Genomic DNA, 22,433 nt, shown 5'->3' on the forward strand with positions numbered 1-22,433 from the left:
TGGCGATGGGTTCCCTTTAAAGTCGATTGGAATCTTTACTGTAAGAATGTCCTGTTGCCCATAGCAACCAACCCACAGCTCCGTTTTCAAATATTCATGAGCGCTGGTAAAATGAAAGCTAAGCTGTGATTGGTTGCTATGGGCAACAAAGGACTGTCCTGACGGCTGGATAACTATCCCCCATTTGTCTTTATATACAACATGCACCTCATTACACCCCCCCCCCCCCCCCCCCCCCTCCAATTAAAGTTTATGGGGTGCTTGGCAGGTGTGTTTCGTCTTTTATGGTGTAAACAGTTGAAGTGGCAGATTATCACGATTGTGAACCTTCTTATGGCACAGCAAGGCCTTAGAGAGTCGCTCTCCCATGAGACACCAGCCAGTGTCTATAAATGACAGAGCGCAGGCCGCCACAGACTCCTCCTTATACTCGTATCCTTGTGTAAGTACAGAAGCTGCCACGTCCAGTTTATCTACTTTAGGGTGCGTTCACACGTACAGGATCTGCAGCAGATTTGATTTGCTTAGAATCTGCAGCTTCAAATCTGCGCCATCAAATCTGCAGCAGATCCTGTAGGTGTGAACGCACCCTTAAGGGTGCGTTCACACTTACAGGATCTGCAGCAGATTTGAAGCTGCAGATTCAGAGCAAATCAATTCTGGGCCCTCAGATCTGCTGCAGATCCTGTACGCGTGGACTCACCCTAAGGTTACAAACCCACTTGCCGGATCTGCAGCGAGTCTCCTTGCTGCGTTTTTGCAGCGAGACTCGCTGCAGATCCTGGCCCTAAACTTTCAATAGCAGAGAAACTCGCAGCAGGGATGTACATCCCTGCTGCGATTTTGTCTGCAGCCCGCCCCATTAACCCCCCAGCCGCCGGACATTATACATTACCGGGTCCCCGTTCCTGCTTGCTTCGGGGCTCCCGGTGTCTTCACGGCCCGCCCGGACAATCAGTGCGCTGTGGCGGGGCAGCGCACTGATTGGCCGGGCGGAACGTGCCGGGAGCCGCTGAAGCAAGCAGGAGCCGGGATCAGGTAATGTATATCGCCCCCGGCCGCACAATCGCCCCTGACCGCACCATTGCCCGCACGATCGCCCCCAGCCCTGCAGCCCCCGACCTCACGATCGCCCCCAGCATCGCAGCCCCCGGCCGCACGATCGCCCCCAGCGGGCGATCGTGCAGCCGGGGGCTGCGGGGCTGGGGGCGATCATGCGGCCGGGGGCTGCGGAGCAGCGGGCGATCGGGGGGCTGCAGGCGATCGTGCGGCCGGGGGCTGCGGGGCTGGGGGCGATCGTGCGGCCGGGGGCTGCGGGGCGATCGGGGCTGCAGGGGGGCGGGCAGGATATACATTACCAGGTCCCCGCTCCTGCTTGCTTCGGCGGCTCCCGGCACGTTCCGCCCGGCCAATCAGTGCGCTGCCCCGCCGCAGCGCACTGATTGGCCGGGCGGGCCGTGAAGACACCGGGAGCCCCGAAGCAAGCAGGAACGGGGACCCGGTAATGTATAATGTCCGGCGGCCGGGGGGTTAATGGGGCGGGCTGCAGACAAAATCGCAGCAGGGATGTACATCCCTGCTGCGAGTTTCTCTGCTATTGAAAGTATAGGGCCCGGATCTGCAGCGAGTCTCGCTGCAAAAACGCAGCAAGGAGACTCGCTGCAGATCCGGCAAGTGGGTTTGTAACCTAAGGGTACGTTCACACTTACCGGATCCGCAGCTGATTTCATTTAAATAACTGAACACAGCATCAAATCTGCACCATCAAATCTGCTGCGGATCCTGTAGGTGTGAACCTTAAAGGTTTTTTTTCAAGCAAAATGGTCTAATCGGCAGGGTGCTGGCTCCCGCACTGCACTGTGGATGGAGTTTGTCTCTGCTCATTGTGTAGCAGTGGTGACCCGTAACTGCAGCTCAGCTCATGTTCACATAGCTCATCTGTCCATTTTACCCAGAAAACCCCTTTAAGAGTCCCTTTTTCATCATCTTGGTCCAACTTTGGAGCACCCATTGAAATCAATAGCAGCTTCATGGGATGCCATTCGGGAAGAACTACTTTGCAGCGCTGCACATACCCCTATGCAAACGTTGGCGCGGTCCTCCTCCTCCTCTTTGTTTCTATATACTTATTGTGGACGTCACACTTGAATTCTTCTGTCCGTGAATCCCGCCTTTACATACAACATACATGACATTCCTGGCGTCATAGAACCTGAATAGCCGGCTCCTAGCGTGTTCACTTTCCGGCAGCTATATTGTGTATCCCTTTAGGCTATGTTCACATGGAACTTCTCAGCACATGGTCTGTATGATGGAGTCTATCCCACCCCATACACACGGGGAAGTGACAACTGTAAATGTGCCCAGAGGTTGTCGCTCCTCGTCCCCCCTTATAGCAGTGAAAGGGAAGCAAATTCGGAGCCTGGACTGGAAGCCGTTCATGTGTGACGTCTTGGTCGGGCCGTGATGACTGAGGCAAATATCAATGCAAATCCAGCTTTTCCATTACATTACCAGTCTCTGCAACTTTCCACAGGCAGGAATCCTTAAAGCGTCACTGTCATCTATAAAAAAAAACAACTTTAAAGTTATTAAAGTTTTGATCAGTCGGGACCTCCACCCTGATCTCCAGATACAGCCGGGAGAAGCAAACAGCAGCGTGCTTCATTCCCCGGCTGGGTGTTCACTCTGACTCACTGTAGGGGATAGGCAGCCATAAGCTTCTCCTGCCTATATATAGAGATTAGTGGGGGGTCTCTGCAGTGGGACCCCAACCAATCAAAATGTGTGACGTTTCCAAAACTTTTATAAATGACTGTTGGATTTAAAGGGTTTTCCAGGGTAAGAAACACATAACTGCTTTCTCCCAAAACAGCACCACCTCTGTCGTCAGACTGTGTGGGGTATTACAATTTGGCTCCATTCACTTCAGTGGAAGGGAGCTGCAGTACCACACACAAACTGAGGACAAGAGTGGCACTGTTGCTCTAAGAATGCAGCTATGTTTTTTTTTTTAATCCTGGACAAACCCCTTAAAGGACGACCCCTTTAAGCAGCTGCTTTTTCTGTCACAGCTGAGAGATGACCAACATGGTTATTGCAATACACTTTGTCAGCTTTCTGACACCCCTAAATGGCAATACATGTGTATAACTGTGCATTGACACAACCTAAGTCTATGCCTTTCCATGACTGAACAAAATTGCCATTCAGGAGTCCAGAAAAGTGGAGTAACGGTGAAATGTTATGATCTGCTCATATGTAAAGTTATCAATTAGAATAAGTTTTATCTTTTTGTTTCCTCCCTGTTTAGCCTTACGGAAACATGAACCCACAGATGGCAATGATGGCCCAGACTTTACATGGCGGCTACTACGGACAACCTCAGTATCCCGCTGGTGATCCAATGTGGGGCTACTTCACTGCAGTGGCCGGCCAGGTAAGACCTGTACACAGCCTGCTTGTTACCTAGAGGAGGGTCTCTCATCTGATGGGTTCACCTTAATTTATAAAATAAACTAAAAATAGTTTTTTTTCTGGATATAATTCACATTTCTGATCATTTGGATGTAAAATTTTTAGAGTCCATCCGAACCCGAACTTTCGGCATTGATTAGCGGTGGCTGCTGAATCTGGATAAAGCTCTAAGGTTGTCTGGAAAACATGGATACAGCCAATTACTATATCCATGATTTCCACATAGCCTTAGGGCTTTATCCAACTTCAGCAGCCACCGCTAATCAAATGCCGAACGTTCGGGTTCGGATTGACTCGAGCATGCTCCAGGTTCGCTGATCTCTAAAAATGTTCCTTCCTGTAGCAATGACCTGAGCTGGAAGTGTATATACCGGAACATCCCTGAGTGCCCATATATCTCTGGGCCAGCGGGTCAGTTAGATATACTGTACTCTATACCACGGATGGGGAATCTTCGGCCCTCTGGCTGTTGTAAAACTATGATTCCCATCATGCCTGGACAGCCAAAGGCTGACGGGAATTGTAGTTTTACAACGGCCGAGGGCTGAATATTCTCCATCCCTGATCTACACTGGAGTATTAGCAGAGCCACTATAGGTTATCTGAACACGGATTGTAGAAAAGGTTCCTGCTAAAGTTGGTGTAAACTGGTTTTATTTGTTTTAGGGTAGGTTCACACATGGCGTATAGCGGCCAATTTTCTGCAGCAGATTTGATCTAAATCACTGAACACCGCATCAAATCTGCTGCGGATCCTGTACTTGTAAATGCACCCTTAAAGATTACTATGTGTCCTCTCTCTCAAGAAGGTTTGTGTTGTGTGTGTGTGTGGTTTTTTTTTTTTTTTTATGTAGTGGAAAGTCCATTTTTGGTAAATGATGACCAGCGTAACCTTATTGTGTCATTTCCTATGTGAGGAAACGATGGTGTTAATGAGAACAGAGTTCAGTATTTGCATTAGAGGGTTCAGCATAAGACTATGTTCACACAGGAGACTATTTAAAGTGGCACTCCAGCCAAATGTAATATATATATATATATTTATTAATATTAATATACACACTACCTTTAAAAAGTTTGGGGTCACCCAAACAATTTTGTGTTTTCCATAAAATAGTCAAGACACAAAGAATCCACCTTTTGCAGCAATTACAGCATTGCACACCTTTGGCATTCTAGCTATTAACCTGTTGAGGTAAGCTGGAGAAATTGCACCCCACGCTTCTAGAAGCAGCTCCCACAAGTTGGATTGGTGGATAGGCACTTCTGGCGTACCATACGGTCAAGCTGCTCCCACAACAGCTCAATGGGGTTCAGATCTGGTGACTGCGCTGGCCACTCCATTACCTATGATAGAATACAAGCTGCTGCTTCTGCTGTAAATAGTTCTTGCACAATTTGGAGGTGTGTTTAGGGTCATTGTCCTGTTGTAGGATGAAATTGGCTCCAACCAAGCGCTGCCCACTGGGTATGGCATGGCGGTGCAGAGTGATCGCCTTCCTTATTCAGAATCCCTTTTACCCTGTACAAATCTCCCACCTTACCAGCACCAAAGCAACCCCAGACCATCACATTACCTCCACCATGCTTAACAGATGGCGTCAGGCATTCTTCCAGCATCTTTTCATTTGTTCTCACAAACGTTCTTCTTTGTGATCCAAACACCTCAAACTTGGATTCATCCGTCCACAACACTTTTTTCCAGTCTTCCTCTGTCCAATGTCTTGTGTTCTTTTGCCCATCTTAATCTTTTTCTTTTATTGGCCAGTCTCAGATATGGCTTTTTCTTTGCCACTCTGCCCTGAAGCCCAAAATCCCGCAGCTGCCTCTTCACTGTAGATGTTGACACTGGTGTTTTGCGGGTACTATTTAATGACGATGCCAGTTGGGGACCTGTGAGGCGTCTGTTTCTCAAACTAGAGACTCTAATGTGCTTTTCTTCTTGCTTAGTTGTGCAACGCAGCCTCCCACTTCTTTTTCTACTCTGGTTAGAGCCTGTTTGTGCTGTCCTCTGAAGGGAGTAGTACACACCGTTGTAGGAAATCTTAAATTTCTTAGCAATTTCTTGCATGGAATAGCCTTCATTTCTAAGAACAAGAAAAGACTGTCGAGTTTCAGATGAAAGTTCTCTTTTTCTGGCCATTTTGAGCGTTTAATTGACCCCACAAATGTGATGCTCCAGAAACACAATCTGCTCAAAGGAAGGTCAGTTTTGTAGCTTCTGTAACGAGCTAGACTGTTTTCAGATGTGTGAACATGATTGCAGAAGGGTTTTCTAATCATCATTTAGCCTTCTGAGCCAATAAGGCTAGGTTCACACTGCGTTTTCAGCATCCGTTTAACGCATCCGTTTTTTGCAAAAAACGCATGAAAAACGGATTGCAAAAAACGGATTCATTTGTGTGCATCCGTTTTTCCATTGACTTCCATTATAAAAAAAAAACGGATCCGTTTTTTTTGGCGGACCAAAACGGACCAAAAAACGTTGCTGACCCTATTTTTCTGGACGTTAAAAAAAACGGATCCGTTAAACGGATGCTGAAAACGCAGTGTGAACCTAGCCTAAGCAAACACATTGTACCATTAGAACACTGGAGTGATAGTTGCTGGAAATGGGCCTCTATACACCTATGTAGATATTGCACCAAAAACCAGACATTTGCAGCTAGAACAGTCATTTACCACATTAGCAATGTATAGAGTGTATTTGTTTAAAGTAGGACTAGTTTAAGGTTATCTTCATTGAGAAGTACAGTGCTCCTCCTTCAAAAATAAGGACATTTCAGTGTGACCCCAAACTTTTGAACGGGTGTGTATATATGTATGATATATATATATATATAATTTTTTTTTTTTTTTTCTCCTCTTTTTCGCTTTATAAGACGCACCCCTGATTTAGACCACTGAAAACAGGACAAATATTTCATGCTAATTAAACTTCCCTGGTGGTCTATAGTCATGAAGGGGTCAAAGTCTATTGAAATGACAGTGCCGTGTACCCACACATACACAGCTGCTGCATGCACAACACACAGTCAGATCTTCTACATAATACACACTCAGCTCTATGTCATATACACCCAGCAACATCATACACACTTGGCTCTGCTGTATCATGCCCTGTCTCCTGAACACCGCCCCCCCCCCCCCCCCAATCTTGCGTTGGACAGTTCCTGACATGGGCAAAGGTGGCAGCAGAGAGCACTGTGTCAGACAGGGAACAATACACCACTTAAGCAGCTGATAAGTACTGGAAGTCTTGAGATTTTTTCTAAATAAGTAATTTACAAAACATTATAACTTTCACAGCCGAGCTGATTTAAAAACAGTTTTGTTTCTCCAGAGTACCCTTTAAAGTTATCGGGTCTCTGTACATCTGACTGCTTGTGATGTGACATTTATATACGTGACTACACAGTTATGTGTTAATGATTACTATATATATTTCTTGCCTCTTATGTGTTACACGCTGTTCTTTTAGGATGGGGAAATAGATGCTGAAGAATTACAGAGATGTCTAACACAGGCTGGTATCCACGGGACCTATTCACGTAAGTTGATTATACCTGTACAGTATATACTGTCCCCATGTGACATGCGTCGTGGTTATCTGTTACTGCGGGTGCTCACCTCCCTGGGGTGCAGGTGTGATTTGTCTAGGGAAGCCTCGTCCTATATATATAGAGCACTTCTTGTAAGCCATACCAGCTTGTTCAAGGAATAATCTCCGGTTGCTGGTAATGAATGACTCTGACATGTAGATAACCCCTTACAGCACCTTCTCCAATCTATATCTGTGTCTCCTCTTTGTCAACATCTTTAGAAGGAACTGGTACAAAGGTAGAACAATTGAGTAGTAAGGCATGCTTATCTATTGCGCAAACATCCACCGAAATGTTATGAATGTAGATGTAACTGTATAGTGTGTGTGTATATGCCTATCTGTCTCATGGATCTGTGTGTATGTATACTCAGAGTGTGTGTGGTTAGCAGAATTGTAATGGGCAATTCTTATCTGTATACTGTATTAAAGGAAACCTGTCACCCCAGGTGGAGCCCCTTATACTTACCCTTTTCCTCGAAGTCACAGTGCCGGACCCCATCCCACCGTCGAGAAATTCCCGTCAGAAGCTGCGCGCGTGCTCACAAGAAATGAGTCCGATGCCCATAGAGAATGACTGCTCAGCGTCGGGACGGGGTCCGGGAGTGGGACTTCGAGTGAGGGGTATAAGGGCTTCACCCCGGCAGCCGTGGTGACAGGTTACGTTTAACTGGGTGGTCTCAAATGCATCTTTTATTGTCCATCCACATGATAAGTAAAGAATGTAGCTGGGGGTCTGGCAATTGGGACCCCCCACAATCACTAAAATTGGGTCCTCTGTTCAAAAGAAGTGGTGGTTATGAATGCAGAATGCTGTTCCTTTCACTCACTGTGGGATGATGGTGACAGCCTAGTACAGTCACTGATGTCACACAGGGAAATGAAACTGTTGTCGTGATTGGTGGGCTTAAAGTGATACTTACATGTCCCGCTCCTCTTCAGCTGTTGGTTTCCAGGCCTACTGCTCTGCGCCGCTGTTAGCGTTTTGGCAACATCCGCCGATGTGACGTTCCTAGCAAAGAGCCGGTCAGCATAGAGTCTAAGGGCCCTATTCCACCGGACGATTATCGTTGGCATAATCGTTAACAATCTCAAACGACCGCTATTGCGAAAGACCTGAAAACGTTCACTCATTTCCATGGAACGATAATCGTTACTTAATCGTTTTTTCTTTGCTATTGCGTTCGTATCTACTGCAAATGACCGAACGACGTCTTATTCAATGCGAACGAGCAACGGAAAAAATAGGTCCAGGTCTTATAAAGCGATCAACGATCTCTCGTTCGGTCGTTAATCGTTAACTGCATTTCAACCGAACGATTATACGATAATCTGAACGATAATCGTCCGGTGGAATAGGGCCCTAAGGGTCCTATTACACAGAGCAGTTTTTAACAATAAAGGATCGCAAACGAGATTGTTTATCGCTAACCTGAAATCACTCACCATATTCCACAGATCGATGGTCGTTATTTACAATTGTTGTTATGATCGTTATTGCGATCGTTATTATGATCGTTTGCTCCATCTGATCTCAGCAAAACAATGAACAATGTGCTATTACACTGACCGATTAGTGAACAAATACGGAACTTAAGCGAACGATTAACAAGCTATTAATGATGATTTTAGGTTCAGATCTAAATTAACTATCAACGACACACGAACGTTTTTTCGATTGCCTGCAATTAGAACGATTGTCCTTATGAATTCGAACGATATTACGATTTTTCGCACGATAATTGTCCCGTGATTAGTGTTGGCTATGTGGATGTGCAGCCATGTCTGTTTTTTCTCTGTATGGAATTACTTAGTACATAGAATTTATTTCCGATGTTGACACACTTTAGATGCTGTGGTCGATATCGTGTCTATCATATATATCTCACCCTTTTTATTATTTCTTTCTATTTTAGCATTCAGTCTGGAGACCTGCCGGGTTATGATTGCCATGTTGGATGTATCCTTTGGAAAAAGCAGAATGTTACACATAATGTAGAGTGACACAGGAAAGGTTTTTTGCCTTCATCGGCTTCATTGCTCTCATAGTAATTTCATAGACCGGTTATTGGCAGCTGCTGTAAATGATAGGAATAGAATTCCTGTTAGGGCCTGTTCACACTGAGTAAAACAGATGGAAATTCCAAACGCAACTGACGTCTGTTTTACTGTTTTATAAGTTTTATAGGGACAACTGAGTGGAGTCTTGTATTAAACCAGTTCATTTGCATTGCGCTGTCATGTTTTGCAGACCTCCGCTGCAGAATCTATAGTGACATTCAGTAACAAATGTATGGCTTTAGTTAGCAACCAAAGTAAACTTAAATCCTTGGTTTGTCAAGCATGTAAAATGAAGTATTAAGAATGAACAGCTTTGTTTTGTAGTCATCAGATTAGTCGTTTCATTCACTTGCAGCCTTCACCTTACTGTCATTGTAATGTGGGACAGTGCAGAGAGAGACCTAAATAACTGCATCCCCTTACTTAGGGCCCTAATCGATTATCGGTTGTACTTGGCTGATTACCGGTTGATCCGCACAAAAATAGTTTGGTGTAATAGGTCGTGTTAAAAGGCAACAATCACACAATGTCTGCTGATCATTGTCTTTCAACATGTTCTGTTAAAACGATAACGACAGTGACTGTCTGCTGCCCGCTGCTCTGCGTAATAGGAGTGGCGGCAGTAGACCGCTGCTCTCTCCAGTGCGCCGCCATTACTGGGATTGTCCGGGCACCTCCCCTTGTACGGTGTGTTTGCGTGTAATAGCACATACAGCAAGCGGGGAACAAGGGGAAAGCGAGCACTGACCTTTTATAGGTTGGCACTCGCTTCCTCCTATAGATAGTGCTGTGTAATACGGCCCTTACTCCCTTCTGGTGTCAATTGCAGGAGCAGATAGATATGTAGATCACTTAAAGGGAACCAGTCAGCGTGATTGTGATCATGCTATCGGTTCCCATTTAAAGGGGTTATTCGCAAAGGAGGGCTCAGCAAAGTGGTCGGTACCATAGACAACGATCTGTCAACACTGGGAGAGAGAACAAAATGTCAGGAGGAGAAGTTTTCTAAATAAATGTATTTGTAACAATATTTAACATGACAAATCATACACGTTTACATACATTACTTTACATGGAAATCCCCCTTTAGTATATTTAATAGTCATGTGATTACAGCAGCCTCTGCCAGATAGTCATGTGATTACAGCAGCCTCTGCCAGATAGTCATGTGATTACAGCAGCCTCTGCCAGATAGTCATGTGATTACAGCAGCCTCTGCCAGATAGTCATGTGATTACAGCAGCCTCTGCCAGATAGTCATGTGATTACAGCAGCCTCTGCCAGATAGTCATGTGATTACAGCAGCCTCTGCCAGATAGTCATGTGATTACAGCAGCCTCTGCCAGATAGTCATGTGATTACAGCAGCCTCTGCCAGATAGTCATGTGATTACAGCAGCCTCTGCCAGATAGTCATGTGATTACAGCAGCCTCTGCCAGATAGTCATGTGATTACAGCAGCCTCTGCCAGATAGTCATGTGATTACAGCAGCCTCTGCCAGATAGTCATGTGATTACAGCAGCCTCTGCCAGATAGTGTTGCTTTTAAATGGGGTGTGAACTACAATAGACGTGATCTTATTCCTTTACAAAAACCAAAACCAGATTGACCATACTGGCAAAATGGGGTTCAATGAATTCAAAGAGCTCTGGGGTGCGCTGAACGCCTGGAAACAAAACTTCTGTGCAGTTGATCAAGACAGAAGCGGAACTGTGGAGCCTCATGAGATGCACCAGGCTATTCTCTCTATGGGTAAGTGGCTGCAGGTGTAAGGGTGTGTTTACACTAGTTAAGAGTTTCATTGTGTTAATGCAATGAAGGATGGCTGGATGGCAATTTAGTAATTTCTGCAATGAAATGATACATTACAGCAGTTAAACAATGCATTCACATTGCATATTCTGTGCATTGCTGCAAGTGTGAACACAGCCTAACATGACTCTTTATATTAAACATTGGCAGTGTAGTGTCTGGAACCTCTTGCTTTTATTTAAAGGGGGTTTCCAGGCAAACTTAACACTTACCCCTATGCATCACCCTGCAAGTAAAAACAAATACCAGCACACTTATATTATTATACTTAGTATATATAAGTGTTTCTGTGAAGAAGCTTCTTGTTCCTCTACCATCAGCCTCTCTCTAAAATCCAGATAAAGTGAAGCAGAACCTTGATTACAGTTTCAGTAACTGTTCTGTTTTTTATTTTTCTTTCTAGGGTACAGATTAAACCCAGCAACCCTGAATGCTATAGTGAAGCGTTACAGTAAGAACGGCAGGATATACTTTGATGACTATGTGGCATGCTGTGTTAAGCTCCGGGCTTTAACAGGTAATTGATTTACTTATTCATAAAACTCCTTTTAACATATTAAAGGGAATGTCTGAGTAAGAAATGATAATACATCATAAATATGCACCCGCTGTTAAGTAGATGTAGAGATAGATACTTTGTATGTATGTATTTGTGTGTGTATGTGTATGTTTGATTAAAAAAATATTTTTTATATATATATATATATATATATATATATATATATATAATATGTGTGTGTGTATATTAAAAAAATATTTTTTTTGTTGTACGCATTTGTGATATGATATCTGATATTAATTAAAACTCTCTAAAGTATATATATTTAGAGTTTTATTATTATTTATTATTATTCCACTTGAATTTTAGGCTTCATCCTACTTTCTCTCCTCCCATGTAATGCTTTTAATTACAGGGTATAATTCAAAGCCCAAGTGTGGTGCATCTGATGATTAGTAATAGATCTATGAAAGAGGAGTATGAAATGTCCGTTATTGTAAATGTTGTCAATTATTGATAAAACTGCTCTCCTCTATGCAGTTGTTTCAGTAGCACATTGGTGCGCGGGCCTGCTGGTAGCAGACGCTTTCTGGTGTGATGTGATGTGAATGTGACCAGAACCGGTGTGGTACCGGTGACTGCATCCAGACCCAACATGGTTAATATAAATGCGTAACAAGGAATAAAATGAGGGGTATAAATGTGTGTGTGTGTGTGTGTGTGTAAAAAAAATATATATATATTTTTATATATATAATATATATATTTATATATATATATAAATTTTTTAATATATAGCGGATTGACCCCAAACCCACATCACATTTAAAACTGAAGATGATGTGGTTTAATATTACAGGTCTTAAGAAAATGATAATATATCATTTTTCTACAGACCTACAATATTAAACTATATCTGCTCCAATTTTAAATAAGGAGATGTGAGTTTTGGGTCAAACGCCTAGGATTTTGATATGAACCAAGTAAAAAGAGTATAAAGAGTTCATGGTGGTCTCATAGATCGCAAGGGTCCCAGGTGACTACAGACAAACTCCAATCATCCCATTCCATCACTCTGCGTGACAACTTAAGGGCCTTTTACACAGGGCGATTATCATGCAGAAAATTGTCAAACCATTCGAATTTAACCCATAATCTTTTGGTGTAAACGTGACAACGATCAAACTACAAATGAAAAATTGTTTGCATGCCGTTGACCACATCTTCACGTTTTATAGATACAAACCCAATTACGGATGTTCACCGAATATATATGCGAACGTGTTAACGATTTATCTTGTCTTAATGCCGAACATTTAAAGGAAAAAAAATCCTCACTTGTCGTTCACTAAACAAGGGATTATGCGACTTATCTGGTAAAGGACTCCATAGGCGGTGTAAAAAGTGCACTGAACAAAAATGTTCAAAGTGATCAAAAATCTTACAAATATTGAGTGAAAAACTTTCAAATAATTGGTTTTACATATAAAAACACAATAAAATAACTTTTTTCCCTCTCATTACTATATATTGTACCCGATCTGCAAAATAAGTACAAGCAAGCTAGAAACTTGTACAGTATATACACCAATGGCAACCTCATGGAAAATTTGGAAACAATGGCAGGAGTGTGTTTACTTGCTGTTATCCAATCGCTGGCTGGATGCACTTACCGCTTATGAAGACATCTGTTTTTCAATAGAAACTTGCCTGAAAGGCATAAAAGAGGAGAGCTGCAGAATATAGTCATGTAATTTAGGAGATTGAATAATAAATGTTTCAGTGCAGGCACAAAACCTTTTCATATACATCTGTGTCAGTGCAGTAAAAGGACTCTCCTACACCAGATGAGCCCCCATAGTGAACCTGGAACCTGGATGTACAGATGGTAGATTACAAAAAATTTTATTTACCTTTTATTTACAATGCAATTTTAGGCATCATGTACCTGAATAGTTCCAGAATTCTGTCCAGAGTAATTCTAGAATATTGTCACAGCGGTCACTTTTTTTTTTTTTTTTTTTTTTTTTAATCCCCCCTCTGAAATGTTCTATATCCTACCTTTTCTGTACTCTGGCACTCCACTTCCTACTTCTGCCCATCTTCCACAATCTGGAAGGGAGCAGGAGCAGGCAGTGATCAGTAGTTGCCCAATGTTGCAACGACATTGGACATTGCGCCCCTCTCGTCTGTGAACGTATCAGCATGGACAGGCACATGGAGGAAGTGGAGCACCAGAGAGCAGAAAAGATAAGGCCGTTCCTGCTCTCTAGATATCCCCTTTAAAGGTAATCTGCCTGCTGCAATTCACCTTCCAAACTGCTGGCACTGTTAGATGGCTGTTAGGACAAGGACTTACCTGATACCTTTCATATATCAGTCTGTGCTTCCAGAACTTTGAAAACTGTTTTTTATTTCTATAGTTAGAAGAGGCAAAGAGACTTTCCTGAGCTCCAGAAGTGCAGCAAGCTGTAACACCTCCTTACTCCCCCCTCCCATACCTGATCCTGCTTGGGACTAAGGGTCCTATTACACCACCAGATTATCTGACAGATTTTTTTTTTTTTTTAGCCAAAGTCAGGAACGGACTATAAACAGAGAACAGGTAATAAAGGAAAGACTGAGGTTCCTCCTCTTTTCAAATCCATTCCTGACTTTGGCTTAAAAAAATCTGTCAGATAATCTGTTGGTGTAATAGGACCCTTAGCTTCCAGGTGTCAACCAAGCAGGAATTGGGGGGAGAGGGGGCATTCCAGCTTGTACCTATTCAGGAGCTTGGAAAAACCTCTTGGACTCCAAGCATTTTCTACATCCTGGAAGCACAGCTGGATACAAGAAAGGTACCATGTGTCTCCTTGACCTAACTGCATCTAATGGGGTCAGCAGTTTGGAACGGGAATTATAGCTGATTCCCTTTAAGTGATGTCATTGTATCGGAGCTGCCCTACGGCTGCAGGGGAGTCGGATATAGATGCATGTGGTGGTAAATTGGCACAGAATGTGTAAACTAAATAGACCATAGATAATTGTGTATGTAGACCGTGGTGTAGCTGTCAGGTTTGAGTATATTTTATTCTTTCTAATCTCAAATTTAGAATTTTGAGGACTGACTAAAACCGATATAACGTTCTTCTCCTTATTCACACAGATGTCTTCAGACGAAGAGACAGCATGCAGCAAGGAATAGTGAACTTCATGTATGATGATGTAAGTGTCCGTGCCCTGATAGAGCTTATGGATAAGGGGAATTTCTGATGGCACAACTGCGTTTAGTGCATTAGGTGTCTTGTGTGGAATTATTTAAAGGGGATATCCAGGATAAGAAAAAGCACAGCTACTTTCTTGTAAAAACGGCACCACCCCTGTCCTCAGGTTGTGTGTAGTATTACAATTAAGCTCTTTGCAGCTCAGTTCCACTGAAGTGAAAAGCCCACATCCAAACTGAGGACAAGATGGGCATAGAAATAAGAATTCTCTTGTGTAAGATAGATATAAAAAAAACAACAACATATAAACGCTTGTTGGGCATTATGCATGCTTCGGTTGACATATTAGGGGTACAAACTCACTGGACGGATCAGCAGTGAGACCCACTGCCTGCCCTGTACACCCTATGGGCAGACAAACTCGCAGCAGGATGCACATCCCACTGCGAGTTTGTCCGCAGCCCGCCCCGTTAACCCCCCGCTGGCTGGAGAGTATACATCACCTGGTCCCCGCTTCGGCTTGCTTCAGGACTCCTGGTGTCTTTACGTCCTGCTCAGCCAATCGGTGGCCGAGTGGGAACTGCCGGAAACCGCCGGAGCTGGACCAGGTGATGTATACTCTCCAGCCGGCAGAGAGTTAAAGGGGCGGGCTGCCCCTTTTATGCTTCTCATGATCTGTTTTTGTTTTTTTGTTTTTTTTTTTTTGTCCCCCCTTCCCTTCTCCCCTGTTAATCTTAATGGTATCTGTTCTTCTCTTGCACAGTTTTTGCAGAGCACCATGTCCATCTGAATCAAGAACATCAACCCAAAACCCAACATGTGAATTCTACTAGGAAGGAACCAAGTGTATCTATTGTATAATTCAGTAGCTCTGTTTTATCAATCAAACCAATTCCATATATATGACTGAAGTGCTGAAGTCTAATGCATTAACTTATTTTGTATTTGTAAACTAGAACACAGGGATCGCTGTAATAAACCGTAACGTCAACCTTGCCGATCTGGTTTTCTTCCTGTAATGGGTCTAAAAGCCATGAATCTATTTTAAGCATATAAAGTGCCTGCTTGTAATACATTATTATGCAACCAGTGTAGTTATCATGTTAGACGGGGAATTGCCATGAGTCACATACCTCCTTTTCTATTAGGGGTGTTTTTTTTCTTGTTTTTTTTTTTTTTTTTGCATGTTAGAGATTGATGCACAATCGTACATTGTAACAAATTTAGGTTTTTTGCAAAAAACATTTTTTTTTTTTTTTTTTTTGTGAATAATGTTTTTGCCAAAATTAAAGTACATGTAAGTTGGGAAAACTGTTGCGAGAAGAAGAAAAGTGTTGCCCGCAGCAATCGGTCAGAGCTCATCTATCTTGGGGTTATTCAGGATTAGAAAACAAAGCTGATTTCTTCCAAAAAAACAGCGCCACGGCTGTCCACGGTTGTGTGTGATATTACAACTTGGCCCCACTCCAATGGAACTGGGATGCAATACAACACACGAACTGAGCACAGGAGTGGTGCTGTTTCTGCGGGGGGAAAAAGCCGCTATGTGTATCTACTCCTAGACAACCCCTTTACCTACTACAGAAAAAGTAAAAGTTGTACTGTGGGCAGGAAGACCTCTACAGGAGCCATTACTACTTCCTTAGTGGTTTTTGATTTTTTTTATTTATTTTTTTTTCCTTGTACAATTCCACATTGCAGCAAAAGCAACAAAGTGTGAACTAGAGATGAGCGAATTTACAGTTCAAACAGAGAAAATTGCTTTGTTAGCTCAGCATGCCGCTTATCAGCCGGCTGCCTGTTGAAGTCCGCGTTGCTGTGCCCTGGTTGCCTGGAAAAGCTGGATCCAGTCCTGGCAGAAGTTTCCCAGGACTAAATCCAGCTTTTCCAAGCACTTAGGGTGGAGCGGCATGGACTTCAGAAGCAGCTGGCTAATAATCAGATTGCCGAGCTAACAAAGCGCTTTGTTTCATTCCTACTGTAAATTCGCTCATCTCTACTCAGAACTGTTCTGAGGAGCGTTGATAAACCTTGTGGAAGCCATGTTGGTTGGTAACATGTAGGAGCACACAGTTTCCTGTATCTTATAGGGACTCCATACCGCTTCCTGTACACAACTTTGTAAACTTGCCCTTTTTAAAGGGGTTATCCAGCACTACAAAAACATGCCCACTTTCCCCTACTGTTGTCTCCAGTTTGGGTGCAGGTTTGGAAACTCAGTTCCATTGAAGTAAATGGAGCTTAATTGCAAACCGCACCTGAACGGGAGACAAGAGAGGGGGAAAAGTGGCCATGGTTTTTGTAGCGCTGGATAACCCCTTTAAGAAAACCCTTACGGACGGACATGTTCCTAACATTTGAAAAGCTTTTTTTTTTTCTTTTTTTAATATATATTTGCCAAATAGGAGCGATTCTCAGTCTAGGCTTACGATGTAATCAGCCTTCTGCTTGTCTATACCGTTGCCATATTTCATTATATACTGTGAATCTTTTTGGGGTTTGTTTCACAATTTTTTTTTCTTCTTACTGGGTGCTCCTTTCATATTTTTAACCTCAGTTTCCTTTGCAAAAAAACGTACATACATTTGTACTTGTGCAATCAAATACCTGTATTTTTATTATTAGTTGTTCTTTTGTCTAACACCTTCATTTGTTATAAATAAAGCTAGTGAATTTCAAAAAAATCGTGTCTGTATTTTTATGTGTACAACTTTTTTATTTATTTGTATCGCTGTGTATTTTCAAGGTGTGAAGACCACGGCTATTTGGAGGGATTGGAGAGTAAGTAGACAACAGTGGGGGATTTTCTAATTCATGCGTATGTTTTTGTCCTAATTTTTAAAGGGGTACCCTGGAGAGGAAAAAATGTTTTTAAAACAACTGGTATCAGAAAGTTTTACATAGATTGGTCCTATACTTCTATTTAACACTGAAGACTTCCAGTACTTATCAGCTGCTGTATGTCCTACAGGAAGTGGTGTATTTTTTCCAGCCTGACAGTGCTCTCTGCTGCCACCTCTGTCCATGTCAGGAATTGTCCAGAGCAGTAGCAAGTCCACAAAGAAAACCTCTCCTGCGCTGGACAGTTCATGCAAAGGACAGAGGTGGCAGTAGATTGCACTGTGTCAGACTGGAAAGAATACACCACTTCCTGCAGGACATACAGCAGCTTATAAGCACTGGAATGTGTTTTAACAAGAAGTATGGTACATTATCTACTTCACTTTCTTAAGTTCCATAGTAAAAGCCATTTACTAATGTACACTCTCTGGGTGACACAACTCTGACATAATCATGCTCAGATGTTTATAGTCTTTATTAGAGACGAGCGAATTTACATAAAAAATTAAGAAAATCACTTTGTTTCCTCGCAGTCTGCTTATATGCCACCTGCCTTTGATCTGCATGCCGCTCCATCCATGGCTGCATGGGAAAGCTGGATCAAGTCATGGGAAACTTCTCTGTTTCCCAGGACTGGATCCAGCTTTTTTTTTTCAGGCCCTCAGGGTGGAGCGCCTCCAAAACGGATCAGTTTTTTTAACGGACACAAAAATGAGGTCGACTATGTTTTTGTGTACGTTAAAAAAAAAAATCCATTTCGATCAGTGTTTTTTTTTTTTTTTTTTTTTTTTTTAAAGGAAGTCAATGGAAAAACAGATCAAAACCAATTCAAACAATTGCATCTGTTTTTTTTTTTTTCATCAGTTTTTCAAAAACCGGATTGTAAAAAATGTAGTGTGAACCCAGCCTTCTTTATACTGACACATCATGTCGAAAAAGTGTCATACACACAGTAATAAGAACACGAGCCTTTATTATTTTAGAAACTACCGTTTTATCATAACAATGCATATATTTCTTTTTCTAAATACTAAATTTTGCAAATATTTTACAGTGAATTATACATTTCCATATTTACACATTGTAAAATGTTTTCAAAATTTTTATTTTTTTTATTTTATTCTGCAAGCAATATAGAAATCCTACCTTTTTCGGTCTATTTATAGCGTATACATTCACTAAAATGTGCTACTTACAATATGTACATACAGTTATATACTTGTAAAATCAAGTGCATGCCATCTGTACCCAAACAGGGGGACTAGCCCGGAGATCGGGTAAATTACCGTACAAAATAGATACATTACATGTGAATTCCTTACATGGTTTCTAAACATGCGCACACTAATAACATGATTATGTTTTTAGCGGTCTGTGTATTTCCGGAAGAAATCACGACGTGGCTGCTTCATTGCTTGTGGCATTAGAAAGTAAAATGGATGCTTGTGTGATGGTGACAGATTGTGGTCATAGGGGAAAGGGACCGGGAACTGTCAGATTGGAACAAATACAATGCAAAAGAGTCCGGCACCGTGACCTAAAACCATATAAACATGTATCAGAATGGTTTAATGCGGGGGATGGGGAACCTTCGGCCCTCCAGCTGTTGCAAAATTTCAATTACCGGTATACCTGGGCAGCCAAAGCTAAAGCATGATGGGAATTGTAGTTTTGCAACAGCTAGAGGGCCGAAGGTTCCCCATCCCTGGTCTAATGCATGGGTGTCAAACGTGGCCCTCCAGCTGTTGCAAAACTACAATTCCCATCATGCCCGGACAGCTAAAATTTTTTTGATCTAGGCCTAATGGAAATTGTAGTTTGGCAACAGCTAGAGGGCCACGTGTTTGACCCCCTGCTCTAATGAAAACAAGGTTCATGTTGCCTATGGTTCACTTTACATCACTTTTAAGGCTGTGTTCGCACAACAGTTTTGTTACAGTACTAGCACGCAACTGCTTTATGTGAACACTGCCTACATCTTGCGATTTAGCCAATCATTTACTTTAAGGGATTATTCAGGATCTCAAAAAATTATAGTCCTCAGGTTGTATGTGGTATTACAATTCAGCTCCATTCACTTTAAGGATATGTTCACACTAAGGAATTGAAGAGGTAAGTTTTCTGCTTGAAATTACTCGCCTATTCATCGCTGGTGGAATTCAAGCCCCATTGACTTCTATAGGATTCCTCTAGTGTAAATTCCTGGCGGAAATTCTGCTGTGTGAACGAATGAGTGGAAAGCCCATTTAATACAATAGAAAAATTAAACGTTCATATTTTTTTATGGTCGGAATTTTGAGCGAAATCCGCTTAAAATTCTGTGCGTATTTTGAGTGTGAACATACCCTAATGGAGCTGAGCTTTGAAACCCACACCAAACCTGAGGACAGAAGGGGTGCCTGGATAACACCTTTAAAAAGAGGAGATGTAGTATGCTACCCATTAAAATAATGCTTGCGCCTGCCCAAATGACAGCTGCTGGGAACACCCTTCTGTACACATAGCGGCGAAAGACAAAGGGTGACTCTCTATGGCATGGGTCTCCAAACTGCGGCCCTCCAGCTGCTGTGAAACTACAACTCCCATCATGCCTGTATAGATAAACCTTTGGATTTGGCTTTTTAGGCATGATGGGAAATGTAGTTTTGCAACAGCTGGAGGGCCGCAGTTTGGATACATTACCAGACAACCCCTTCAAACAGCATTGTGTTGCCATTCACAACTCGTGATTCGTTTTTATGAGTGACAGAGCCAGATTTTCTACTGGGCAACAAGCCTTAGTTACCAAAGCTGTCTGTCAAGCTGATCTCGTTACCCATAGCAACCAATTGAAAGGCAACTTTCACTTTTCAAAATCTTTCACAGGTGAAAGCTGAGCTCTGATTGGTTACTAGGGGCAACAAGTCCAGTTTTTCCTGATCGCTTTGATGAAGGTCATTCTAAAATGGACATTACTGTCCATGGCAACCAATTGGGACTTTCCAGTCAGATTAGTCTAATAAAAGAAAGATGAACTCTGGTTGCCATGGGTAACAACAAATTTTAGACAGTTATTTTATCTTCTCTTTGTTGCCCATGGCAACTAATCACATAAAAAGAAGCTGAGATCTGATTGGTTGCTATAGTCAGCATGGACAAATTTGCCTTTAGACCATTTTCATTAATCTCCCCATTAAAGGGCTATTCCAGGCATAAAAAAAACATGTCCACTTTCTTTCAGAAACAGTGCCACTCTTGTCCTCAGTTTGACTGTGGTTGTACAGCTTATTTCCATAGATGTGAATGGAGCTAAACTGTAATACCACACACAACCCGAGGACAGGGTGTGGCACTTTTTTTCGCAAGAAAATAGCCGTGTTTTATCTAATCCTGGATAATATTTGGAAAAGAATGCAAATTATACAGGACATTTACATAAATCTACATGTCACACATATCAGTGGGGTTGAATCCATAAAAAAATAAATATATTAAAATTAAAAACTTTAAAGCAGAAATAGATTAGTGACTTATGCACAGATCCGTCGATTTTTCACAGTTTATTTTTAGAAGAATGAAAACTTATGGGGTCAGAAATTACGGACCTGTTAGTTTGAACTGGAAAAGCGACACTTTGGTTTTGGATTGGGACACGTGTAATATGGCTGAAAGAATTATGTAACCTAATAAGGATTAGTCAGAGTTTCTTCACAGAGAATGTTTCTTACTGGAGGACCCAACTCATATTGGACAAGCCCACTGATTCAAATAAGAACTATGTAATACCTCATTTCTCCTGTGGGGGAGCTGCAGGGAAAGTGAACACTTTTTGGTGGCTTACTGCACAGATTACTGCTGATTCCTGGGTGGGATATCCTATTAAAGCCTCCTAACAAAAAGGAATTGCCAGATGTGGAAGTCCACCATACCCCCAACTAGCTTGTCTGGTTTTACAATAAGCGACCATGACTGTAACTACAAAGGATGAGATTGATTATTTTACAACTCATGTACATGTAGCAGAGCAGGATTTGTCGTTTGGCACGGTTAAATGCAAGTCAGACCTGAGTGATAAAGAACATTTAGCTCTGCGACATCTTTTCCATATCTTATCCACAAGCGACAACACATAATGGCGTCACACTGCGACAACTTTGTGTAATGTTGACATAGTGAGACTGCAACATAACAGAAGCAACTTTGCCACCATTGACCTCAATGCAAGTCGCATGTGACCGGCTTTCACCTTCTCTGCTGCTTGCAACTGTACTATAGCCGAGCGACAGCAAGTTGCACAAGTTACTTAGATACACAACATGCAATTTACAGTCACGTGACCAAAGTCGATGCATACTCTAGCTAACTTTTATAAGGCCGGGTTCACACGCCGCTTTTTAGATGCAAAAATCCATGCCAGATACACATGCAATGTTTTCCATTAGAATACATGTTGTAGTTCACACTGTCATCTGCAGCATGTCGTACTTTGGGTCGACTATTATATTATAACTATGCCGGAATAAGTAACGTCACTTATTCTGAATGGAAAGCGAGTTGGAAATCCAGAGCGCTACTCTGGTGTTGGCTGGTATTGCAGTTCAGCCCTGCAGTGCCGGACTGGCCCACCAGAGAACCGGAGAATCCTCCGGTGGGCCTCCATCTTTAGAACCTGCACTAACACTGACTGACATGTTGTTTCTCACTGCTTCTTCATTGGTTGGCCCCAGATACCCCAGTCTGACACTGCAGCCCTGTGTACATTCACACTCACAGGATCTGCTGCGGATTTTAAATACACTGATTTGTTTTCCAGAAACACTATATAGCAGATCTGCAGTGGGATACTGTACATTGAATGTTCCATAAAAGTGTGAAAAAAGCACATGCAAAATGTAAAGGTCTTTAAAGTGTCACTGTCGTTTGATGTATTTTTTTTGCAGAAATCAATAGTCCAGGC

General features: G+C 42.4%; 1 protein-coding gene across 2 annotated transcripts in view; it reads left to right on the forward strand.

Moving 5' to 3' along the window:
- Positions 1–15,652, forward strand: part of GCA (grancalcin) — a 24,000-nt gene extending 8,348 nt beyond the window's left edge. For both annotated transcript variants that reach the window (XM_069982827.1, XM_069982826.1), the window contains exons 2-8: positions 3,314–3,439; positions 6,959–7,028; positions 8,995–9,038; positions 10,744–10,891; positions 11,355–11,468; positions 14,599–14,657; positions 15,420–15,652. In XM_069982827.1, coding sequence (XP_069838928.1) covers positions 3,314–3,439; positions 6,959–7,028; positions 8,995–9,038; positions 10,744–10,891; positions 11,355–11,468; positions 14,599–14,657; positions 15,420–15,446 — 588 coding nt within the window. In that variant the 3' untranslated portion in view covers positions 15,447–15,652. The remainder of the gene's footprint in view (positions 1–3,313; positions 3,440–6,958; positions 7,029–8,994; positions 9,039–10,743; positions 10,892–11,354; positions 11,469–14,598; positions 14,658–15,419) is intronic.
- The last annotated feature ends 6,781 nt before the right edge of the window (positions 15,653–22,433 follow it).

Source organism: Dendropsophus ebraccatus, chromosome 9 (genome assembly GCF_027789765.1).
Source record: "Dendropsophus ebraccatus isolate aDenEbr1 chromosome 9, aDenEbr1.pat, whole genome shotgun sequence".
Taxonomy (NCBI): Eukaryota; Metazoa; Chordata; class Amphibia; order Anura; family Hylidae; genus Dendropsophus; species Dendropsophus ebraccatus.